This window comes from Mobula hypostoma, chromosome 1 (assembly GCF_963921235.1).
Source record: "Mobula hypostoma chromosome 1, sMobHyp1.1, whole genome shotgun sequence".
NCBI classification, from domain to species: Eukaryota; Metazoa; Chordata; class Chondrichthyes; order Myliobatiformes; family Myliobatidae; genus Mobula; species Mobula hypostoma.
The window spans coordinates 27,046,076-27,065,971 of record NC_086097.1 but is presented as its reverse complement, the minus strand read 5'-3'; the positions used below and the strand labels follow the sequence as shown (position 1 = coordinate 27,065,971).

The window sequence follows — 19,896 nt, the reverse complement described above, 5'->3', positions numbered from 1 at the left end:
GAGTGCCCTCCTGCTTCAAATTATCCACCATTGTCCCTGTACCAAAAAAGACCAAGGTAACATGCCTGAACGACTGGTGTCCTGTCGCTCCCACCTCAATAATAAGCAAATGCTTTGAGAGGCTGGTCAAGGATTACATCTGCAGCTTGTTACCACCCAAACTGGACCCCCTACAATTCGCCTACCGACAAAACTGAGCGACAGATGATGCAATAGCCACTGCTCTACATACTGTCCTTGCACATCTGGAGAAGAAGGATGCTTATGTGAGAATGCTGTTCTTGGACTACAGTTCAGCATTCAACACCACAGTTCCATCCAGGCTCGACAAGAAGCTCAGAGACCTCGGCCTTGACCCTGCCTTGTGTAGCTGGATTCTAGACTTCTTGTCAGATTGCCAGCAGGTTGTAAGAGTAGGCTCCCTCACCTCCAACCCTCTGATTCTCAATACAGGAGCCCCTCAGGGCTGCATACTGAGTACCCTCCTTTACTCCCTGTATACGCATGGCTGTATCGCCACCCACAGCTCCAATCTGCTAAATAAATTTGCCAATGACACTACATTGATTGGCCTTATCTCAAACAATAACGAGGTGGCCTACAGGGAAGAAGTCATCTCTCTGACACAGTGGTGTCAAGAAAACAACCTCTCCCTCAATGTTGCAAAAACAAAGGAGCTGGTTGTGGACTACAGGAAGAATGGAGACGGGTTAACCCCTATTGACATCAATGGATCTGGGGTTGAGAGGGTAAACAGCTTCAGGTTCCTTGGCATCCACATCACCGTGGACCTCACATGGTCCGTACACACCAGTTGCGAGGTGAAAAAAGCACAGCAGCGCCTCTTTCACCTCAGTCGATTGAAGAAGTTTGGTATGGGCTCCCAAATCCTGAGAACTTTCTACAGGGGCACAATTGAGAGCATCCTGACTGGCTGCATCACTGCCTGGTATGGTAACTGTACCTCCCTTAATTGCAGGACTCTGCAGAGAGTGCTGCGGACAGACCAGCACATCTGTAGTTGTGAACTTCCCATGATTCAGGACATTTACAAGGACAGGTGTGTAAAAAGAGCCTGTAGGATCATTGGGGACCCGAGTCACCCCAACCAGCAGTCTATTCCAGCTGCTACCATCTGGGAAATGGTACTGCAGCATAAAAGCCAGGACCAACAGGCTCCGGGACAGTTTCTTCCACCAGGCCATCAGACTGATGAAATCACGCTGACTTGGTGTACTCTGTATTACATTGACTGTTCTATTTATTATAAATTACTATGATTGCACATTGCACATTTAGATGGAGACGTAACGTAAAGATTTTTACTCCTCATGTGTGAAGGAGGTAAGAAATAAAGTCAATTCAATTCAAATGAGCCATAATTGAAAGGCGAAGCAGACTGGATGGATTCAATGGCCTAATTATGCTCTTACATCTTATGGTCAGAGCTATGTGCTTGGATTTCTACTGTAGAACAGGATTGAACTCTGGAGCTTGGGGCGGGGGGAGGGTACGATCACAGAATTTAGAAAGTCCCACCTTGATTTCCTGGATCTGATTATCCAGCCCACCAATGTCAGCGTACGTTTCCTGTGGAGCCTTCTCGACTTTCATGACGGTCACCAGTGGATCTGTATCGTCAGTCAGCACCCCGATCACTGCATGGACCTAATGCAGAGGACAAGAAAAAACCTGTTGCTGTGTGCCTCTGCAATATTCAGCACTTTTCAATTTGAAGGGCATACTGAAACTGTGTACTCTAAAATTAGACAAAAATATCTTTGTGTGCATTCTAAAGATGTATGCGCTAGTGGGTTAATTGGTCAAATGTGTGTAATTGGCTGGCTCAGACTTGTTGGGCTGGAAGGGCCGGTTACTGTGCTGCATCTCTAAATAAATAATGACTGTGATTTCTAACAGGACAACAACAATTAATGATAGTCACTGCATTAGTGAAGATCACAAATCACCTGCGAATTGGTTTGGAAATGATAAACATTAGCTTTATTTGTCACATGTACATCAAAACTTACCGTGAAATACATCATTTGTGTCAACGACCAACACAGTCCAAGGATGTGTTGGGGGCAGCCCACAAGTGTCGTCATGTTTCCGGACCCAACATAGCATGACCACAACTTATTAGCCCTAACTTATACACCTTTGGACTGTGGAGGAAAGCGGACCACCTGGAGGAAACCCATGTAGTCACAGGGAGAACATACAAACTCCTTATTGATAGCAACAGAATCAAACCCCAACTGGGGATCGCTGGCGCAAAAGTTAAACGATTGCACTAACCGCTAATGTGGCACCAGTGAAATAAAAGGGGATATTTAAAAATTCAGAGTGTTTTGGTTGTTTTTTTTCCTGTTAATATTGAAACAGTCTCCATCGTAGAACAGTAGAGCACAGGAACAGACCCTTCGGCCCACAATGTCTGTGCTGACCCCATCTACCCGCACATTGTCTCTGCTTATGCTACCCCTCTTTATCTGCTGATACATGTAGTCGTGACATCCTCACAAGCCTCTATTTCCAACACGTTGCAGAGACACAAAAAGGTGGAAATGCAATCCTGGGACCTGGAGTGCGGGCTGACCACAGAGCCCAGAACCGGGCTCCTAAGTTATGTCCACGGAAAGGTACTGCTAGCGGCCTTAATGTCACGCACATTATTTTGTTGTAAGAGGAGGGCAGCATGGCACTGTAGCTTTACAGCACGAGTGATCGGTGTTCAATTCCAGCTGCTGTCTGTAAGGAGTTTCTACATTCTCTCCATGACCGCGTGGGTTTCCTCTGGTTGCTAGTTTACTCCCACATTCCAAAGATGTACAAGTTAGGGTTAGTAAGTTGTGCATACACGCTATGTTGGCACCAGAAGTATGGTGATACTTGTGGGCGTCCCCCAGCACATCCTTAGACTGTGTTGGTCATACCCATGTCACTGTTTCGATGTACACGTGACAAATGAAGCTAATCTTTATCTTCCTCTAGCATTGTGTGTGTGCTGCTCAAGACTTCCCAGCATCTGCAGGATCTTGTGTTTAATTTCCATCTTTATAGGTCCATCTCCCTGTCCCTTGGAATAACAGGGACTTAGGGAATTGCACAACTTGGCAAGCCATCTCACCTCCTGCCCTCGTCTTTTTACCAGGTCTCTTGATTGGCAAGGAACTGATCTGATCACAAAGCACACATGTAAATACTGAACCGTTTGCCTCCGTTCTGGATACTTCCCAACCCTTCTTAGACCAGCACAGTCATGCTAACCCTCACGTAAACAAATAAATAAAAGTCAACTCCGCATTCATTTTAAGCAGTAACCTGTTACCTTGTGGTTGAGTAGGACGGAGCAGCCCGGCTCAAGCAGATCTTTATCCACAAATGACAAGATGCTGACATAATGCTCCGAGCCAACTGACGTCGATACGATGGCGTGGTTGTCGTCAATGATTTCCTCCAGAGTACCCACAGACATGGGTGTCCCTCTCAGGTCATCCACCTTTGACCTTTCCTCCTGTTATCAATGGCAAAACCAACAGGTTTCTCTGAAATGTACTCTTTCTGAGGACTGGCCTATCATCCCCAAAAACAAACAGTAGGCTCTTCAGCTCCTTTTCCCGCTTTATCATTCAATAAGATGCTGAATGATCTGTTGCTTCATGTAATTTACCTTAATATCCTAAATGTATTAATATCTGTCAGATAGATGACTATCAAGCTGTCACACCCTCCTGCATTGAGATTACACCAAGATGATGTTAATGATTCCTCATAAAACACCAGCACCTGTTTAGCACACTGACCCACTACAGACACATGCCAAGTGATATAAGATATTGGTGCAGAATTAGGCCATTCAGTCAATCGAGGCACCAAAGTGGGGATGACTGGAAGAATTGGATTAGCCCATGATTGAATGATGGAGCAGACTCGACGTGCCAAATGGCCTACTTCTGCTCCTACATCTAATGGTCTCATGAGTCTGCTCTGCCATTCAATCATGGCCGATTTATTATCCCTCTCAATCCCATTCTGTTATCTTCTCCCCATAACCTTGGGTGCCCTTACTAATCAAGAACCTATCAGCCACCTGGGGCAAATTCACACATTCTCCACCCTCTGGCTAAAGAAATTCCTCCTCGTCTCTGTTCTAAGGGGATACTGGAATGTCCTTCTATTCTGAGGCTGTGCCCTGTGGTCTTAGACTACCCCACTATTGTAAACATCTTCTCCACACTGTCTCTATCTAGGCCTTTCAATATTTGATAGGTTTCAATGAGATCGCTCCATCCCCACATTCTTCTAAACTCCAGTGAGTACAGGTCCAGAGCATTAAATGCTCATCATACTCTAACCTTTCATCCCCTGGATCATTATCATGAACCTCCTCTGCTCCTCTGGACCCTCGCTCCAGGTTCCAGCATCTGCAGTCCTTTATGTCTCCAACAAGAACTGCTTAATGCTTGCACTGAACAAAATGCATGCAGATATGGAGGAATAGATTAAGGGTGCTGGAATCACGAATTAAATTTTCATCCTCAGATCCAATAAGTTCTCAGTGTCAGGTGCCATCTAGTCATGCTTACTGTCCTGTGCAATAGTATAGCTTTCACACTTTTGGTCACTTTCCAGCACAAACCTCTTGCTTCTCTTCAAGTGGTTTCATTTGTTCCTGATTTCTGATGAATTCTTCTTCCATAAGAAGATAATCTTTTATCCGTTCCAATTTCAGCAATTTCAGACGGCATTGTGTGTGAGGAGTCACTATGGGCACAGAGGAGAGAGGGGAGATTATTCTCAGTACAGGCTATTACACAAAGGCTATTAGTGGTTGACAATGCACCTTGCCTATTTTGGAACACCTAATCAGACACCACCAGGCTCAAGACTAGCTACCCTCCTAAACCTGGGACTCAACAGCTCCTCTTGCAAACGGATCCTTGAATTCTTGAGCATTAAGGATAGGGAGCAACACCTCTGCCACAATTATTCTCAACACAAGTGCCCCACAAAGCTTTGTGCTCAGCCCCCTATTCCCTATAGAATTACGACTACATACCCAGATTCCTTTTGTAACTCCATCTACAGGTTTGCAGATATCATTGTAGCAGGCTGTATCTCAAATACTGATGAGTCGGAGTACAGGAAGGAGATGGAAAGCCTTGTGACATGGTGTCATGACAACAACCTTTCCCTCAATGTCAGCAGAACAAAAGAACTGGACATTGACTTCAGAAATGGGAGGGGGTTCACATGTTCCTGTTTACATCAGAAGTCAAGAGGATTGAGAGTTTCAAGCTCCCAGGATTGAACTTTAGCAACAGCATGTCCTGCTCCAACCACGTAGACATTACAGCCAAGGAAGTTCACCAGTGCCTCTACTTCCACAGGAGCCTGAAAAAATTTGACCCTCATCAATTATTGATACACCACAGAAAGCATCCTATCTGGATGCATCACAGCTTGGTGTGGCAACTGCTCTGCATGTCCGCAAGAAAGTGTGGACAGAGACTTCATGGAAACCAGCCTCCCCCCCCACCCCCCAAAGGACTGTGTCTACATTTCTTGCTGCCTCAGTGAAGCAGCCAGCATAATCAAAGATCCCTCCCGCTCCTCCCTTAGGGCAGAAGACACAACTTTCGCTGGGAGCTCGTTCCACCCTCTGAGTGAAGATGCTCCCTCTCAGGTTTCCCATAAACATTTCAGCTTTCACCCTTAACATTTTACCTCTAGTTCCAGTTGTACCCAACCTTAAGTGAAAAAAGAGCATAGAACACTACAGTACAGGCCCTTTGGCCCACAATGTTGTGCTGACCCTTTAAGCTCCTCTTAAGAGTAATTTAACTCCTCCTTCCCACATAGCCCTCACTTTTTTTTTTCATCTGTGTGCCTATCTAAGAGTTTCTTAAATGTCTCTAAGGTAAATGCCTCTAACGAATATCCCTGACACCACATTCCACACACCCCCCATCACTCTCTGTGTAAAAAACCTACCTCTGACATCCCCACTATACTTTATTCCAATCAGTGTAAAATTATGCGCCCTCGTATTAGTCATTTCCTCCCTGGGAAAATGTCTCTGGCTGCCCACTCTATCTCTGCCTCTTATCATCTTGTACACACCTATCAAGTCACCTCTTATCCTCCTTTGCTCCAAAGAGAAAAGTCATAGCTCGCTCAACCTACCCTCACAAGTCATGCTCTCTAATCTAGGCAGCAGCCTGGTAACTCCCCTCTGCACCCTCTCCAAAACTATGTTCCAAAGAATGAAGACCTAGCCCGGCCAACCTCTCCCTGTAACGCAGGCCCTGTAGTACTGGCAACAGCCTCAAATTTTTTCAGCATTATTTCCAGTTTAAACACATCTTTTCTAGAACAGGGCGACCAAAACTCAGATTCAGGTTCATTTATTTGTCATCTGTACATAGAAACATACAGTGAAATGCATTCTTTACGTTAATAACCAGCACATGATTATGATAGTGTCACCATACATTCCAGCACAGTACTCACAAACTGGCCTCACCAATGACTTGTACATCTGCAACATAACGTCCCAACTCCTGATGAGTTATGACTGATGAAGGTCAGCGCATTAAATGATTTTTTTCACCATTGTATCTGCTTGATGACACCACTTTCAAAGAACTATGCATCTGTATTCCTAAGTTCCCCAGCTCCTTTATACGCCTCAGTGCGTTACCATAGCATAAGACTTCCCAAAATGCATCACGTCACTGGTGAGCATACGAAGTGAGCTGCCAGAGGAAATGGTTGAAGCAGGTACAATAGTATCATTTGAATTGGTACGTGGAGGGGCGGTGTTAAGAGAGATATGGGCCAAATGCAGGAAATTGGGGCAAGCAGGGTGGGTGCCATGGTCCACATGGACTAGTTGGACTGAAGGGCCTGTATCTGTACTGTACTGCTCTATAAATCACACTTATCTGTACTCCACTCCTAGACCTACTTCCCTAACTGACCAAGATAGACAGAAGACTATTCAATAAAGTCTTGTCCTTTTTAAAAGTAGATGCTAAAGACCTCAAAGAACATTTTTAAGTTATTTGCTCTGTTTTGACCAATTTTTACCCCCCTTTAATATCACTAAAATAGATGGTCTGATAAATGTCATACTGTTGTGTCCTCCCTGCATTCCAATCTGACTGCACGTCTAATAGCTCTTAACAAGTTGGAAAGCATGTTGGAATACAATAGAAAGGAAAGTCTTCCTTTAAGCAACCTCAAACCGTGAAAGCAAGCCCTCTTCCTCATTCCGTCCATTACTAGTAAGATTATACAATGTCCCAGGGTGTAAAACCATAAAACCTTACCCAGAGGCAACTTGCTGGCAGCATCTGGTCCTTTGGTTTTCTTCTTCTTCTTCCCTACCCTTGTCGGCACAGGTGGCTCGTACTTCTTCTTCTTATCCTAGGACACGCAAAGGAGTTACCTTTAAACATCTGCCCTTTTTGGATTCTATGCCAGAGCCTTACACAGATTGAAACTCACTTGATTGGCATTCTGTGGTCCTGTGGTCTGGCATGTTTTAAATCTGTTGCTGTTGGCTTGCAAAGCAGCCACCAGAGAAGCTGTATTAGCAGAGTCTAAGAGAAAGAACCTAAACTCTGATTTATAACCCTTGGAAACTAATGTATCAGTTTCCCAACTAGAATGTGACTTACGGAACCTCACAAGCAAAGATAAAAGATACAGAATTTATTGAGATATTTTTGCTTTGTAACTGCTCTTTCTATGATCCTACAACCTTCAGACTAATTTTCAAGGACTTTTCACAGGACCTGTTCACAGTATTATTTTTATTTGCAGTTTGTCATTTTTTGCACATTGATAATTTGCCAGTCGTTGTTTATGTATAGCTTTTAGTAAATTCTATTGTATTTTTTCCTCTAATTGCCTGCAAGAAAATGAATCTCAAGGCAGTATAGTGTAACATATACATTTTTTGACAATAAATTCACTTTGAACTTCGCAGATGAAATTTATCTTCTCTTCTAAATTTTATTACATACCCATGTTTCAACAGCATTAAGCACTGATGAAGAACAACATGCCAAGTATCTTTTTCACCACCTGTCTACCTGCGATGCTACTGTCAATGAACTATGCACGTACTTCTCGCTAGAAGAGACCGTGTACTATGTGCAATTACATGAAGTGTGCAAGGTAGTAGCCCCCTTTTGCATATCCAAGAGGGCTGCTCCTTGCATCCTGACTGTATTTTTGCCTCAGTACAGAGGGGTGCAAGGAGGTAGCAGAATGTCCTAGTAAATCTACCCAGAGGCTGGCTAAGACATCTATTCTAGAGACTGGCAGCAGAGGGATCCGCCCAGGCTGACTGCCTGGCGAAGTTCAGGAGGTATGTCCATGCCTGACTACCTGTGAAAAAAAGAACATGTGACGCCCACAGGTAACAGAGGTATTCTGAGATTGTTGGGCACCACAGGGGATAAATGTCATCCTTGATGAGGACGGGAATGTGGTAGTTTAGTCTGTGTTAGACTAAACCAAAGGAGATACTTCACTCAGCTTCACTTGCCCCATCACCAAAATGTTCCCACAACCTATGGACTCAGTTTCGAAGACTCTTCATCTCATGTTCTCTATATTTACTGTTTATTTATTTATTATTATTACTTTCTTTTAGTATTTGCACAGTTTGTGTCTTTTGCACACTGGGTGAATGCCCAAGTTGCTGCAGTCTTTCATTGATTCTGTTATGGTTATTATTCTATTATGGATTTATTGAGTATGCCGGCAAGAAAATGAATCTCAGGGTTGTATATGGTGACAATACAACCATATTGTAACCGTACTGTGATAATAAATATAGTTTGAACTTTGATTTGTCTCACTTTTGTATGCAGTATGATTGTACAATAGTACTGTACTGGGCAAAATTGTATGGGAGACTGGCAGTTGCCCATGCTGCAAATCTCCCCTCTCCACGATACTGATGTTGTCCAAGGGAAGGGCATTAGGACCCATACAGCTTGGCACCAGTGTCATTGCAGAGCAATGTGTGGTTAAGTGCCTTGCTCAAGGACACACACACTGCCTCAGCCAAGGCTCGAACTAGCGACCTTCAGATCACTAGACGAACATCTTAACCGCTTGGTCACGTGGCAACGTGCCAGTACTGTAGTGGTTTGAATTTATAATAAAGTTTTGTAAAAAATATTTCTCTGCTCCATTTCACTCCAGTGCACTACCACAGTAAAAATCCTAAAATAGTTTAACTTTCCAAAATACATCTCATCGTTTATTAAGAGCAAGTACTGTGTACTACAAGTCCTAACCAGCCTACAATCACTCAACTTATGTACAGCCTTATATCTACAAGCGAGCAATGAAGAGATGAGTGGGATGGACTTGCTGACTGCTGTGTATCTGTCCGGTGGGAATCTGGTTCAGGTTACAAATGGTTTCCCACAAACCAAGCCCAGCCATAACCAGGGTACAACCTGTACAGCTTTGAAATTGTAAGCTTTATATTACATTTCCCAAAACAATAAAAATGATTTCTGACGGCATTTTCTGTTCTAAGCTTCATTCTACATTTCATGACACAGCAATACACATGCAAAGTGAAATGGCAAGTCTAAAGCTCAGGTTTATGCTTGGGCCAATTTCTGCACTGGTCAGTTCCCAAGCATGCCAGAGAAGAGGGTTTCAACTCATAGCTGGACTCTTGCAATCTGATAGCAGCTAGTATGTGATCAGATTCGAAATTATTATAGGACATGACATTTTTTTTTGTGACAGAAAAAACATCAAGTAACTAAAAATTACAAAAGAAGTACATAAAAAAAGGAATAACGAGGTAGTGTGCATGGGTTTATGGACTGTTCAGAAATCTGATGATGAGAGTGCAAGAAGCCGTTCCTTAAGAAATATTATCATTTCACGAAGATGTGAGCAAGGTAATGACCAAAACAGAAATGTCCCAGATCAGAGTCAGATTTATTTATCGCTGACATATGTAGTTCAGCAGCACAGTGCAATAAATTAAAAAATACAGCCTCAGAAAAGGAGGACGTCCCTTTAGAACAGTGATGAGGAGGAATTTCTTTAGCCACAGAGTGGTAAATCTATGGAATTCATTGTCCCAGATGGATGTGGAGGCCAAATCATTGGGTTTATTTAAAGCAGAGGTTGATAGGTACTTGATTAGTAAGGGTGTCAAGGGTTACGGGGAGAAAGCAGGTGGATGGGGTTGCGAGGGATAATAAATCAGACATGACTGAATGGTGGAGCAAACTTGATGGGGCAGATCAGCTTTGATCAGATTAAATGGTGAGGCAGCTCTGAGCAGCTGAATGGCCTACTCCTGATTCATGATCGAATGGTGGAGCAGATTCAATGGGCCAAATGGCCTAATTCTGCTCCATGTCTTATGATCACAAAAACAAGTGGAAAATGAGAAAGGGCTCCTCAGCTCAGGGAATATTCCAAAGGAATATCACACTTTTGGGACTGGGTGGCAGGAGTATTCATTCTTTGAGTTATGGTAAAACAAAGGACAATAATATTAAAAGATGTAAAATTCTCAGCAGATGTAATATATGGGTGCTGGGAGACTGTTTCTGCTGACAGGTAAATCTGGAACTCAAGTCACAGTCTCAGGAGTAGAGATTGCCCATTTAAGACTACTGTGAGAAAATTCATTATTCAGGTGGGTGTAATCTTTTGAATTTGCTACACTAAGGCTACAGATCCAGGAGGAATTAAATCAAAACTGATATTGATCAATTTCTGGCAACCGAGGGAGTCGAGGGCTCTGTGGACACAAGTGTGTGCAAATGCTGGAATCTGGATCAAAATAATAACTACTGGAGGAACTCGGAGTCAGGCAGCACCCATGGAGGGAAATGGAGAGTCGATGTTTCAGGTCAACACTACCAGTTCTGATAAAGGGTCTTGACTTGAAACATTAACTATTTCCACCAACAGAAGCTGCCCGACTCATTGAGTTCCTCAGTAGTGTTTTTCCCAATCTGGTCTTCTTACCCCACTAACCCCTTCTCCTACATCCCTGACTTTTCATTCAGTAAAATGTCATTCTCTCTTCAGTTCTCAAGAAATATTAACTGTATCACTCTTTGCAGATGCTGCCAACTTCTTAAACTTTCCTTCTTTAAGGCTGATACTGTTTAACGTGCACTTAAAGCATTAATTACCAGGGTGGTACAGTTAAAGGAACTAGTTATAATTTAAATTATAACAACAATCACTACAATGAACAGTGATAACAGTTGAAACACTCACCTTATCATCTTTCTTTCCACCTCCAGCCCCATGACCTCCACTTTGGCTCTGACCCTAAGGGGAAAGAAAAGACAGTGGGTCATACAACTGCAATTTTGATCAGTCATGATCTATCCAAACATTGATAGGGCCTGGAATAGACTCCCGTTCCTGGTCAGACCTTGAAATGTTAACATGAAAGTCTTCACAGCAATGCCACAGGTAATTATGAATAAAGGTTCAGAACACTTACTTGCCCACAGAGCCGCTGTGCGCAACACGTTGGCACATGCAGAAAGCGCAGTCTGTGTGTGAGGCGTGCTGGCACACACAGCAGTCCGTGTCTGACAGATGCCTACGTATAGAGCCGTCCATGAACGACACTTTATCACTATCAAATGTAAAGTTCTCAAACTCTATATATACCCCGTATCCACACAAGCAGCTTGGTATAACACACATCGACGTAAACAGCTGTCCATGTATAACACACTTCTACACAACAGCTGTCTGTCAGCAGCCGAAATCGGGTGTAGATGAGATTCCAAGAAATGATTTTGTCAGAGTACCGTTGAATATTCATCAGCCTGATTTGTCTCTCTTCACAGATTCTGCCTGACCTGTAGAGTATTTCTAACATTCTCCACTGATATCAAAATAAAACATTAGCTTTATTTTCACATGCACATGTTCCAAAGACATACCAGTTAGGGTCATCGATCAGGGTTCAATTCATGCTGCTGTCTGTAAAGATTTTGTACAACATGTTCTCCCAGTGACTGCGTGGGTTTCCTCTGGGTGCTCCAGTTTCCTCCCACATTCCAAAGATGCACAGGTTAGGGTTAGTGAGTTGTGGGCATGCTACGTTGGTGCAGGAAGCATGGTGACACTTACAGTACTATCCTCAGACTGTGTTGGTCATTTTTGCAAACAAAGCATTTCACTGTATATTATGATGTTTCAATGTAGATAAGACAAATAAAGCTAATCTTTGTTTGGGAAGGTTTGTCAGTGTTGCACGGTGGGGTTTAAACTACAGTTGCAGGGGTATAGGAACCAGAATGCCAGAACAGTTGGTGGAGAGGTTGTGGGGACAGATGTTGGCAAGACCTCAAACAAAGTCAGGAATCAAAAGGTTGAGCGTGGTGCAACTAGTGTCCTGAGCTGCGCATATTTCAATACAAGAAGTATCTTAAGAGAGGTGAGTGAGCTCAAGGCATGGATGAACACATGGAGTAATGATATTGTAGCCATGAGCAGGAGGCCTTCAAAAGTGAAATTTTGAAAGTACAAAGCCTGTATAGGACTATCAGAATAAAAGATAAAGTGTAGAAAATATTGGTTTTCAAGAGATATTGAGGCCATGGTTAAAAAATAAAGAGGTGTATAGCAGGTATGAACAAATGTTTATTTTTTATCACTATTTTTTATTGCAACACCAACAAATTACATTCAATACAACCAGTTGCCGATTACATTTTGACTGTTTAACCCAGCCACCCCCCAACTTTCATCATCATCCCCCCTCCACCCCTCATCATCACCCCCCCCTCCACCCCTCTCCCCTCCACCAACCAACTGAATAGTAGTGCATACACAGACAGAGCATTCCTATTTCAGCAGAAGATCTTTTAAGTTAGATATCAAATTTGTCCACATTAAGATTGTGTTTGGTCGTGCATCATTTACTCTTGCTGATGATAGTTCCAGGTAAGAAATGTCCAAAAAGCTCTGAAGCCAGTGAGTATTTGAAATATCATGGGGAGGTTTCCAACGCTGGACTACAATCTTCTTAGCTGCAGTCAGGCCTGCCAGCCAGATTTTGCATGTTTTTTCCGTAAGGGAAAGGTGGGAGTCATCATTTAGAAGATGTACAGCGGGGTCCATTGGTAATTGTACTCCTGTTAGTTCTTTAAGAGTACTGATAACCTTCCCCCACAAATCAAAAACCCCCTGGACATTCCCATACAACGTGTATAAAAGAGTCAATGGTTCCGTGGGGGCAAAATGAGCAATATGTGTCAGGAACCAGCCCCATTTGATGTCTAATTCTCGGTGTTAAATATGCTCTATGACAAAATTTCAAGTGTATATACCGATGATTTGGGTTTTTTGAAGCACCGGCAGCATTATCCCAAATTGCATCCCCGTCTAAGTCTTGTCCCAATTCAGATATGTCCCTATCCTAGGCTTTCATTCCTGATGTAGGCATATATTTCTGGGAGTTTAATTTATCATAGATATATGAAACTATCTGTCCTGGAGCTCTCTGTATCCAACTTAAAATGGGATGGTCCTTTAAATCTGAGCTCCAAGGAACCCTGTAGGCTTCACAAGCTGATCTTACTCTAAAGTAGGAGAAAAGCGAGTGTTTATCAATATTATATCGAGATACCAGTTCTTGAAAGCTAAGGATTGTACTTGCCCCATTAATATCTTGAAGGGTAGTAATACCTTTATCCTCCCAAGTTCTGTTAGTGAATGGTTTCCCCCCAGATAGAAGATGATTATTGTTCCATAATGGAGATGATTTGCACCATATGCTTTTAAATTTTAGGAATTTTTCTGCTGCTCTAAACACTTGCAGCATATGGGTTTTAAAACTGGACCGTAATACAAATCACATTTTTTGGTGGACATACCTATAAGGAGAAAGTCCTTCAACCTTATTGGTGCTATTAGCTCTTGTTCTATATTTTTCTATGACGAAACTTTATCCTCCTCCATCCAATAGCTAAGACTTTTTAATACAAATGCCCAGTGATACAATTTAAAATTTGGACATGCCAATCCCCCATCTGACTTTTTGAATTGTACAGCTGACCACTTTATATTGGGTCGTTTACCATTCCAAACATAGCATCGTAGTAAGGAGTCCAGTTTTTGCCAATATCCTGCTGGAGGTGCAAGTGGGATCATTGAACTGATAAAGTTAATGTGGGGTAAGATGTTCATTTTAATGACCGATATACGGGCTGGGACTGATGCTGGCAGGTGTCTCCATCTATTAATATCTTCTTCTATTTTTTTCAAAACTAAAGAGTAATTTGTTTTAGCCAAATATGATAGGGAAGCATTAACTTTAATACCCAAGTAGAGGACCTCATTTGTAACCTTAATCTGGGGAGGAAGAGACACCTTACTTTTATCTGTATTAATCAGCATCAGTCCTGATTTTGACAAATTAACTTTGTATCCTGAAAGAAATCCAAATTGCTCCAGTGTTCTTAAAACAGAGGGGAGAGTTTGTTGAACATTTGCCATATAAACTAGCGTGTCGTCTGCATAAAGTGATACTGAATGTGATGTTGTACCTATTGTAATAGGGCAGATCTGAGGAGAGTTTCTAATTAAATGTGCAAGCAGTTCAATAGATATAGTAAAAATTAAAGGAGACAACGGGTCCCCTTGTTGTGTGCCCTATCTTATGTCAAATAACTCTGAGAAACCTCCCACACATACCCGGGCTGAAGGATTAGCATACAGTGTTTGAATCATATTGATAAATTTATCGTCGAACTTAAATTCTTTTAGAACTCTCCAAAGGTGTGGCCATTCAAGGCGATCGAACGCTTTTTCAGCATCTAGAAATAGCAGGCCACAGGCAGGCAGGATTTTATGTGTTGCACTCAGTATGTGTAAGAGCCGGCGAATATTATCAGATGCGAGACGCCCCCTTTAATCTGGGCTAATTATTTTCCCAACTACTGTCTCAAGTCTACTGGCTAAGACTTTGGAAAATATCTTGAGGTGAGCATTCATCAAGGAGATTGGACGGTAATTGGCACACTCCAAGGGGTCCTTACTGGGCTTAGGTATAACTGTGATCAGGGCTGTGTTTAGATCTCTATGGAAAGCGCCATTTCCAAAAGCATAATTTAATGTTTCTAACCATACTGGTCCAAAGATATCCCAAAGTGCTAGGTAAAGTTCCACAGGTATGCCATCTATACCTGGCGTACGGCCCTTTATTTGTAGCTTTGACTGCTTTAAGTAGCTCATCCAGTGTGATAGGAGAGACTAGAGTTTTGGTGTCCTCTAATGACAACATAGGGAGGTCTAATCCACTAAAAAAATCTGTGAAGTCATTCTCAGAAGGAACTGAGCCACTTGTATACAGTTCTTTAAAGTAATTCTTTAATGTCTTGTTTATTTCCTCTGTTGAAGATACTACTCCACATTTAGCACATCTAATCACTGGTTTAGACCTTTTAGCTTCCTGTTTGAGCGTTAGTGCTAAAAGATGGCTCGGTCTGCTGCCTTCTGCGTAATACTTATGTTTGGTAATATGGATCATATATTCTGCCCTGCTTAATAAATCACTTAATTCTGCTTGTTTTGTTTTGAACCCGTTTTCTTTTGTTATGGTGCATCTCTTTTTAAGATCATTCTCCAAAACTTTACATTGTTCTTCTAGGGTGTTAATCTTTTGAAGCCGGCTTTTATGTAGATGGGAACTGAACCATATGGCGTTAATTCGTAAGAAACCCTTGATGGAGGCCCAAACCACTGTCACATCCGAGACACTAATTTAAATTTATAAATTCCGTCAGTTTTGTTCTCAGTTGTGTTAGAAATTCGTCGTTTTTTAGAAGGGTGGAGTAGCCTTATTTTTAATTTTGCCATAATTAAAAGTAGATATGACTGGGTAGTGATCAGATAGATGTCTGGGCAAAAATTCTACTGAGTGTACCAAAGGCAGCAAACTGGAGGATATAAGAATATAATCTATCCGAGAGAAAGTTTTATGTCTTGTGGAGAAGGTGGTACAGTTTTTAGCAGATGGATTATGCACCCTCCACACATCCGTTAAATTTAAATCCGTTAGAAAAAGGTTAAGTGCTTTGGAAGCAGATTCTTGAGAGCTTGATATAGTTGAGGAAGATTTAGAGGTCATTGTTTAGCAAAACATTCATGTCCGAACCAACATATAGTTGGTAGTCACTTAACTTCAGTAATTGTGAGGTAATTGAGGGAAAAAAATTCAACCTCGAATATAGTTGGGACATATAGGCTAATAAATGCAACTTTTTTACCCTGAATGGATGTACAGCAAAAAGCTAGACGTCCTTCATTGTTGGCGCCAGTCCTTTCAATTGATACATTAATACTATGTCTCATTAATATCATAACTCCTTTCGTACGAGTACCATCAGCTGATGCCACAACTGGTTTATACAAGTGGTTTTGAACCCTGGGAATGTCATTAGGTTTAAGATGCGGTTCCTGCAACAGCGCGATATCTATTTTCTTTCTGCGTAAGAATCTAAAACCTTTGAACACTTGTAGGGAGAGTTTAATCCTCTAACATTAAATGATACAATAGTAAGATTTTCTAATTTATCTGTATTGCTCATCTTCCCCTGGATCTGTTGTTGTAAGTTGGTGGTGGAGCCTTGAGTTACCCCCTTCCCACCCCCCTCCCCTCACCCCTCCCATCCCCCCATCACCCCTCCCACCCCATCACCCCTCCCATCACCCCCCCATTCAACCCTTTACTTTGTAACATCTGTGAGTGTCACTTAGCAATGTCAGACACTGAACAATAACCGCCCCCCTCTAGCACCAACAAATTAGAAAGGCAAAGCAGTTCTCATAGACAATCATATCAAAGAGACAAGAAAAAAAAAACCTGGTCAAACCCATTAACCTATATAATTAAAACCATTCCCGTCTCAAATATAACACATAATCAAGACCCCAACAGCTCTCTTGCGGGAGACTGTTGCTTTAATAGACCGTCGCTTAGTGATGGCGCCAGTAACGTCTTATCTGGCGCCCAGGAACATAAACAAGCCTACTGGAGAAGACATAACCAGAAATGAACATGTACAACTAAAGCAACACACATCAAAGTTGCTGGTGAACGCAGCAGGCCAAGCAGCATCTGTAGGATGCTATTGGACTCCTGACGAAGGGTCTCGGCCTGAAACGTCGACTGCACCTCTTCCTACAGATGCTGCTTGGCCTGCTGCGTTCACCAGCAACTTTGATGTGTGTTGCTTGAATTTCCAGCATCTGCAGAATTCCTGTTGTTTATGTACAACTAAAGTTATTCAAAACAAACTGCTGTTTTTCAGCTTCATTCTTGATAAAGTATGACACTTGGGTGTATTGAATATCACCTTAGAAAGTAAAAGATAAGAGGTATAAATCTAGGCGGACTTATATCACCTTACCATGTTATCCTTGTACTAACAAGTTAGCGGAGCCATTACCTTAAAACCCTGACCTGCAATACTCAGAAACAAATTGGCCCCTTAATTAACTTAATACAAAAGTGGAATGAATGACTTTCCAATAAAAGAATAAACAGAAAATTTCACACATAGGACGTTAACTTGCCCGTGCCTGTTAGGTTGTGCATATAGGCTGGTCCGAGCTCTTCATGCAGTTCCGTCTCCTGCCAAGGGGCGTGTGGACTTTGCCCAGGGTCTTCTTCCATATCTCCCAGCACTGATGATTTCAGAGCTTCTTTCACTTCCTCTGCTGAGTTAAACGACATCTTCATGCCCTTGATATTCACTCTCAAAACCGCTGGGTATATGAAGAATGAGTCGATCTCCTTACGTCAAAGCTTAGCACGGATCTCCTTGTATCCCTGTCGTGCCGGGGCTGTAGTCGGTGAAGAACCGCAGCTGGGTGCCGTCGGGGAGAGTAGGTTTGGCTTTCCTCGCGCCCTCCAGGATAGCCTGCTGGTCGGTGTACTGTAGAAGCCTAAAAACCATGGTCCGCAGTCTTGAGGTGTCGTTGGAAAAGATCTTATGTGTTCTATCGATCTCCAATGGAGTGCTGTGGGAATTCTTGAGCACTGGAATCCAATTAGGCAGCATCTCCTGGAGGTAACCTCTTGGATCGTTACCCTCAGCACCTGTCGGTAAGTTGACCAGCCACACATTATTTCTCCTGGATCTGTCCTCCAAGTTGTTTAGCTTCTTCCATATCTTAGTCACCTCCGCGAGACAGAAGTTAGTAACTTTCTCATTCTTGCGTAAGCTAACCTGAATGTTGTCTATTTTGTTGAAGACTGTGCTAAATTTTTTAGCATGAATGTCCGCTTGCTCCTTTAACGACCGGAGAATGTTGCCATTCTCTGCCATATGCTTCTGTATGGGGTCGAGAGACTTTTCCAGCGACTCCTTTAGCATGTGGGCTACCTTTTCTTGCAGTGATTCCATCTCCGTTGCCATTGTTTGCTTAATTAGCATAGCTATTTCCTCGGATGAATTGCTAGCTTGGTGTCATCTGCTGGTATGGTACCTTGTTTCCTGGTTGAATGTGGACTTTTTTTTTGAGGTCATGTCTTTAGTTAGATCTTTCTCCAACTCAACTTTGTATTAAGACCGTCTATGAGCCCTAAAGAATGTGAAGAAGGAGAGTTATATGTCAACGCTCAGTGCTGTGCTGCCATCTTGCCTCGTGCCTCACCGGAAGTCCAACAAATGTTTATTAAGGCAGCTCACGTTATTCTTCTTAGGCACTGGTATAATTGTTGCCTTCTTGAAGCAAGTAGGAACTTCCGCCTATAGCAATGAGAGTTTGTAAATGTCCTGGAAAACTCCTGCCACTTGGTTGGCACAAGTTTTCAGAACCTTACCAGGTGCTCCATCGGGGCCTTCCACCTTGTGAGGGTTCACCGCCTTTAGAGACAGCCTAACATTGGCCTCCAAGACAGCAATCACAGGGTCACTGGCTGCAGCAGGGATCTTCAAAGCGGGCATAGAAAGCGTTAAGTTCATCGGGTAGTGAAGCATAAATTTGCTGATGATACAACCATTGCTGGGAGAATCTCAGATGGAGACGAAGGGGAGTACAGGAGCAAGATATACCAATTAGTGGAGTGTTGTCGCAGCAACAACCTTGCACTCAACATCGTGATAGAGACTCCCGGATGGCTTGTTGCCTCCCGGGTGCCAGGGTCAGGGATGTCTCTGATTGCGTGCACAGCATTCTGAAGTGGGAGGGTGACCAGCCAGATGTCATGGTACACATCGGTACCAATGACGTAGGAAGAAAGAGTGAGGAGGTCCTGAAGAGTGAGTGTAGAGAGCTTGGTAGGAAGTTAAAAAGCAGGACCTCGAGGGTGGTAATCTCAGGATTGCTACCTGTGCCACGTGCTAGTGAGGATAAGAATAGGATGCTCTGGTGGATGAACACGTGGCTGAGGAACTGGCAGGGTTTCAGATTTCAGAATCATTGGGACCTCTTCTGGGGCAGGTGGGACCTGTACAAGAGAGACGGGTTACACCTGAACTACAAGGGGACCAATATCCTTGCAGGGAGGTTTGTTAGTGCTATTGGGGAGGGTTTAAACTAGATTTGCAGGGGAATGGGAACCAAAGTGCCAGAGCAGATAGTGGAGTGGGGGTGAAAATAAGTGATGTTAAAAGTTCATGCAAAGTCACAAATAGAAGGGTTGTGTGTGGTGGTATTAATCTTCTGAGGTGCGTCTACTTCAATGCAAGGAGTATTGTGGGGAAGGCAGACGAGCTGAGGACGTGGATTGACACATGGAATTACAACATTATACAGGTGTCCCCCACTTTTCGAACATTCGCTTTACGAAACCTCACTGTTACGAAAGATTAGTGTCGTTTTCACTTTCAGGTGGTGTTTTCACTG

The 19,896-nt window shown here is 42.9% G+C and overlaps 1 protein-coding gene across 1 annotated transcript in view; it reads right to left on the bottom strand.

Moving 5' to 3' along the window:
- Positions 1-19,896, bottom strand: part of LOC134344899 (26S proteasome regulatory subunit 4) — a 41,512-nt gene that overhangs the window by 8,620 nt on the left and 12,996 nt on the right. Inside the window, exons 2-6 of the mRNA XM_063045030.1 lie at positions 11,296-11,349; positions 7,341-7,437; positions 4,646-4,770; positions 3,335-3,520; positions 1,540-1,668 (exon numbers count right to left, since the gene is read on the bottom strand). Of these exons, the coding sequence (XP_062901100.1) occupies positions 1,540-1,668; positions 3,335-3,520; positions 4,646-4,770; positions 7,341-7,437; positions 11,296-11,349 (591 nt within the window). The remainder of the gene's footprint in view (positions 1-1,539; positions 1,669-3,334; positions 3,521-4,645; positions 4,771-7,340; positions 7,438-11,295; positions 11,350-19,896) is intronic.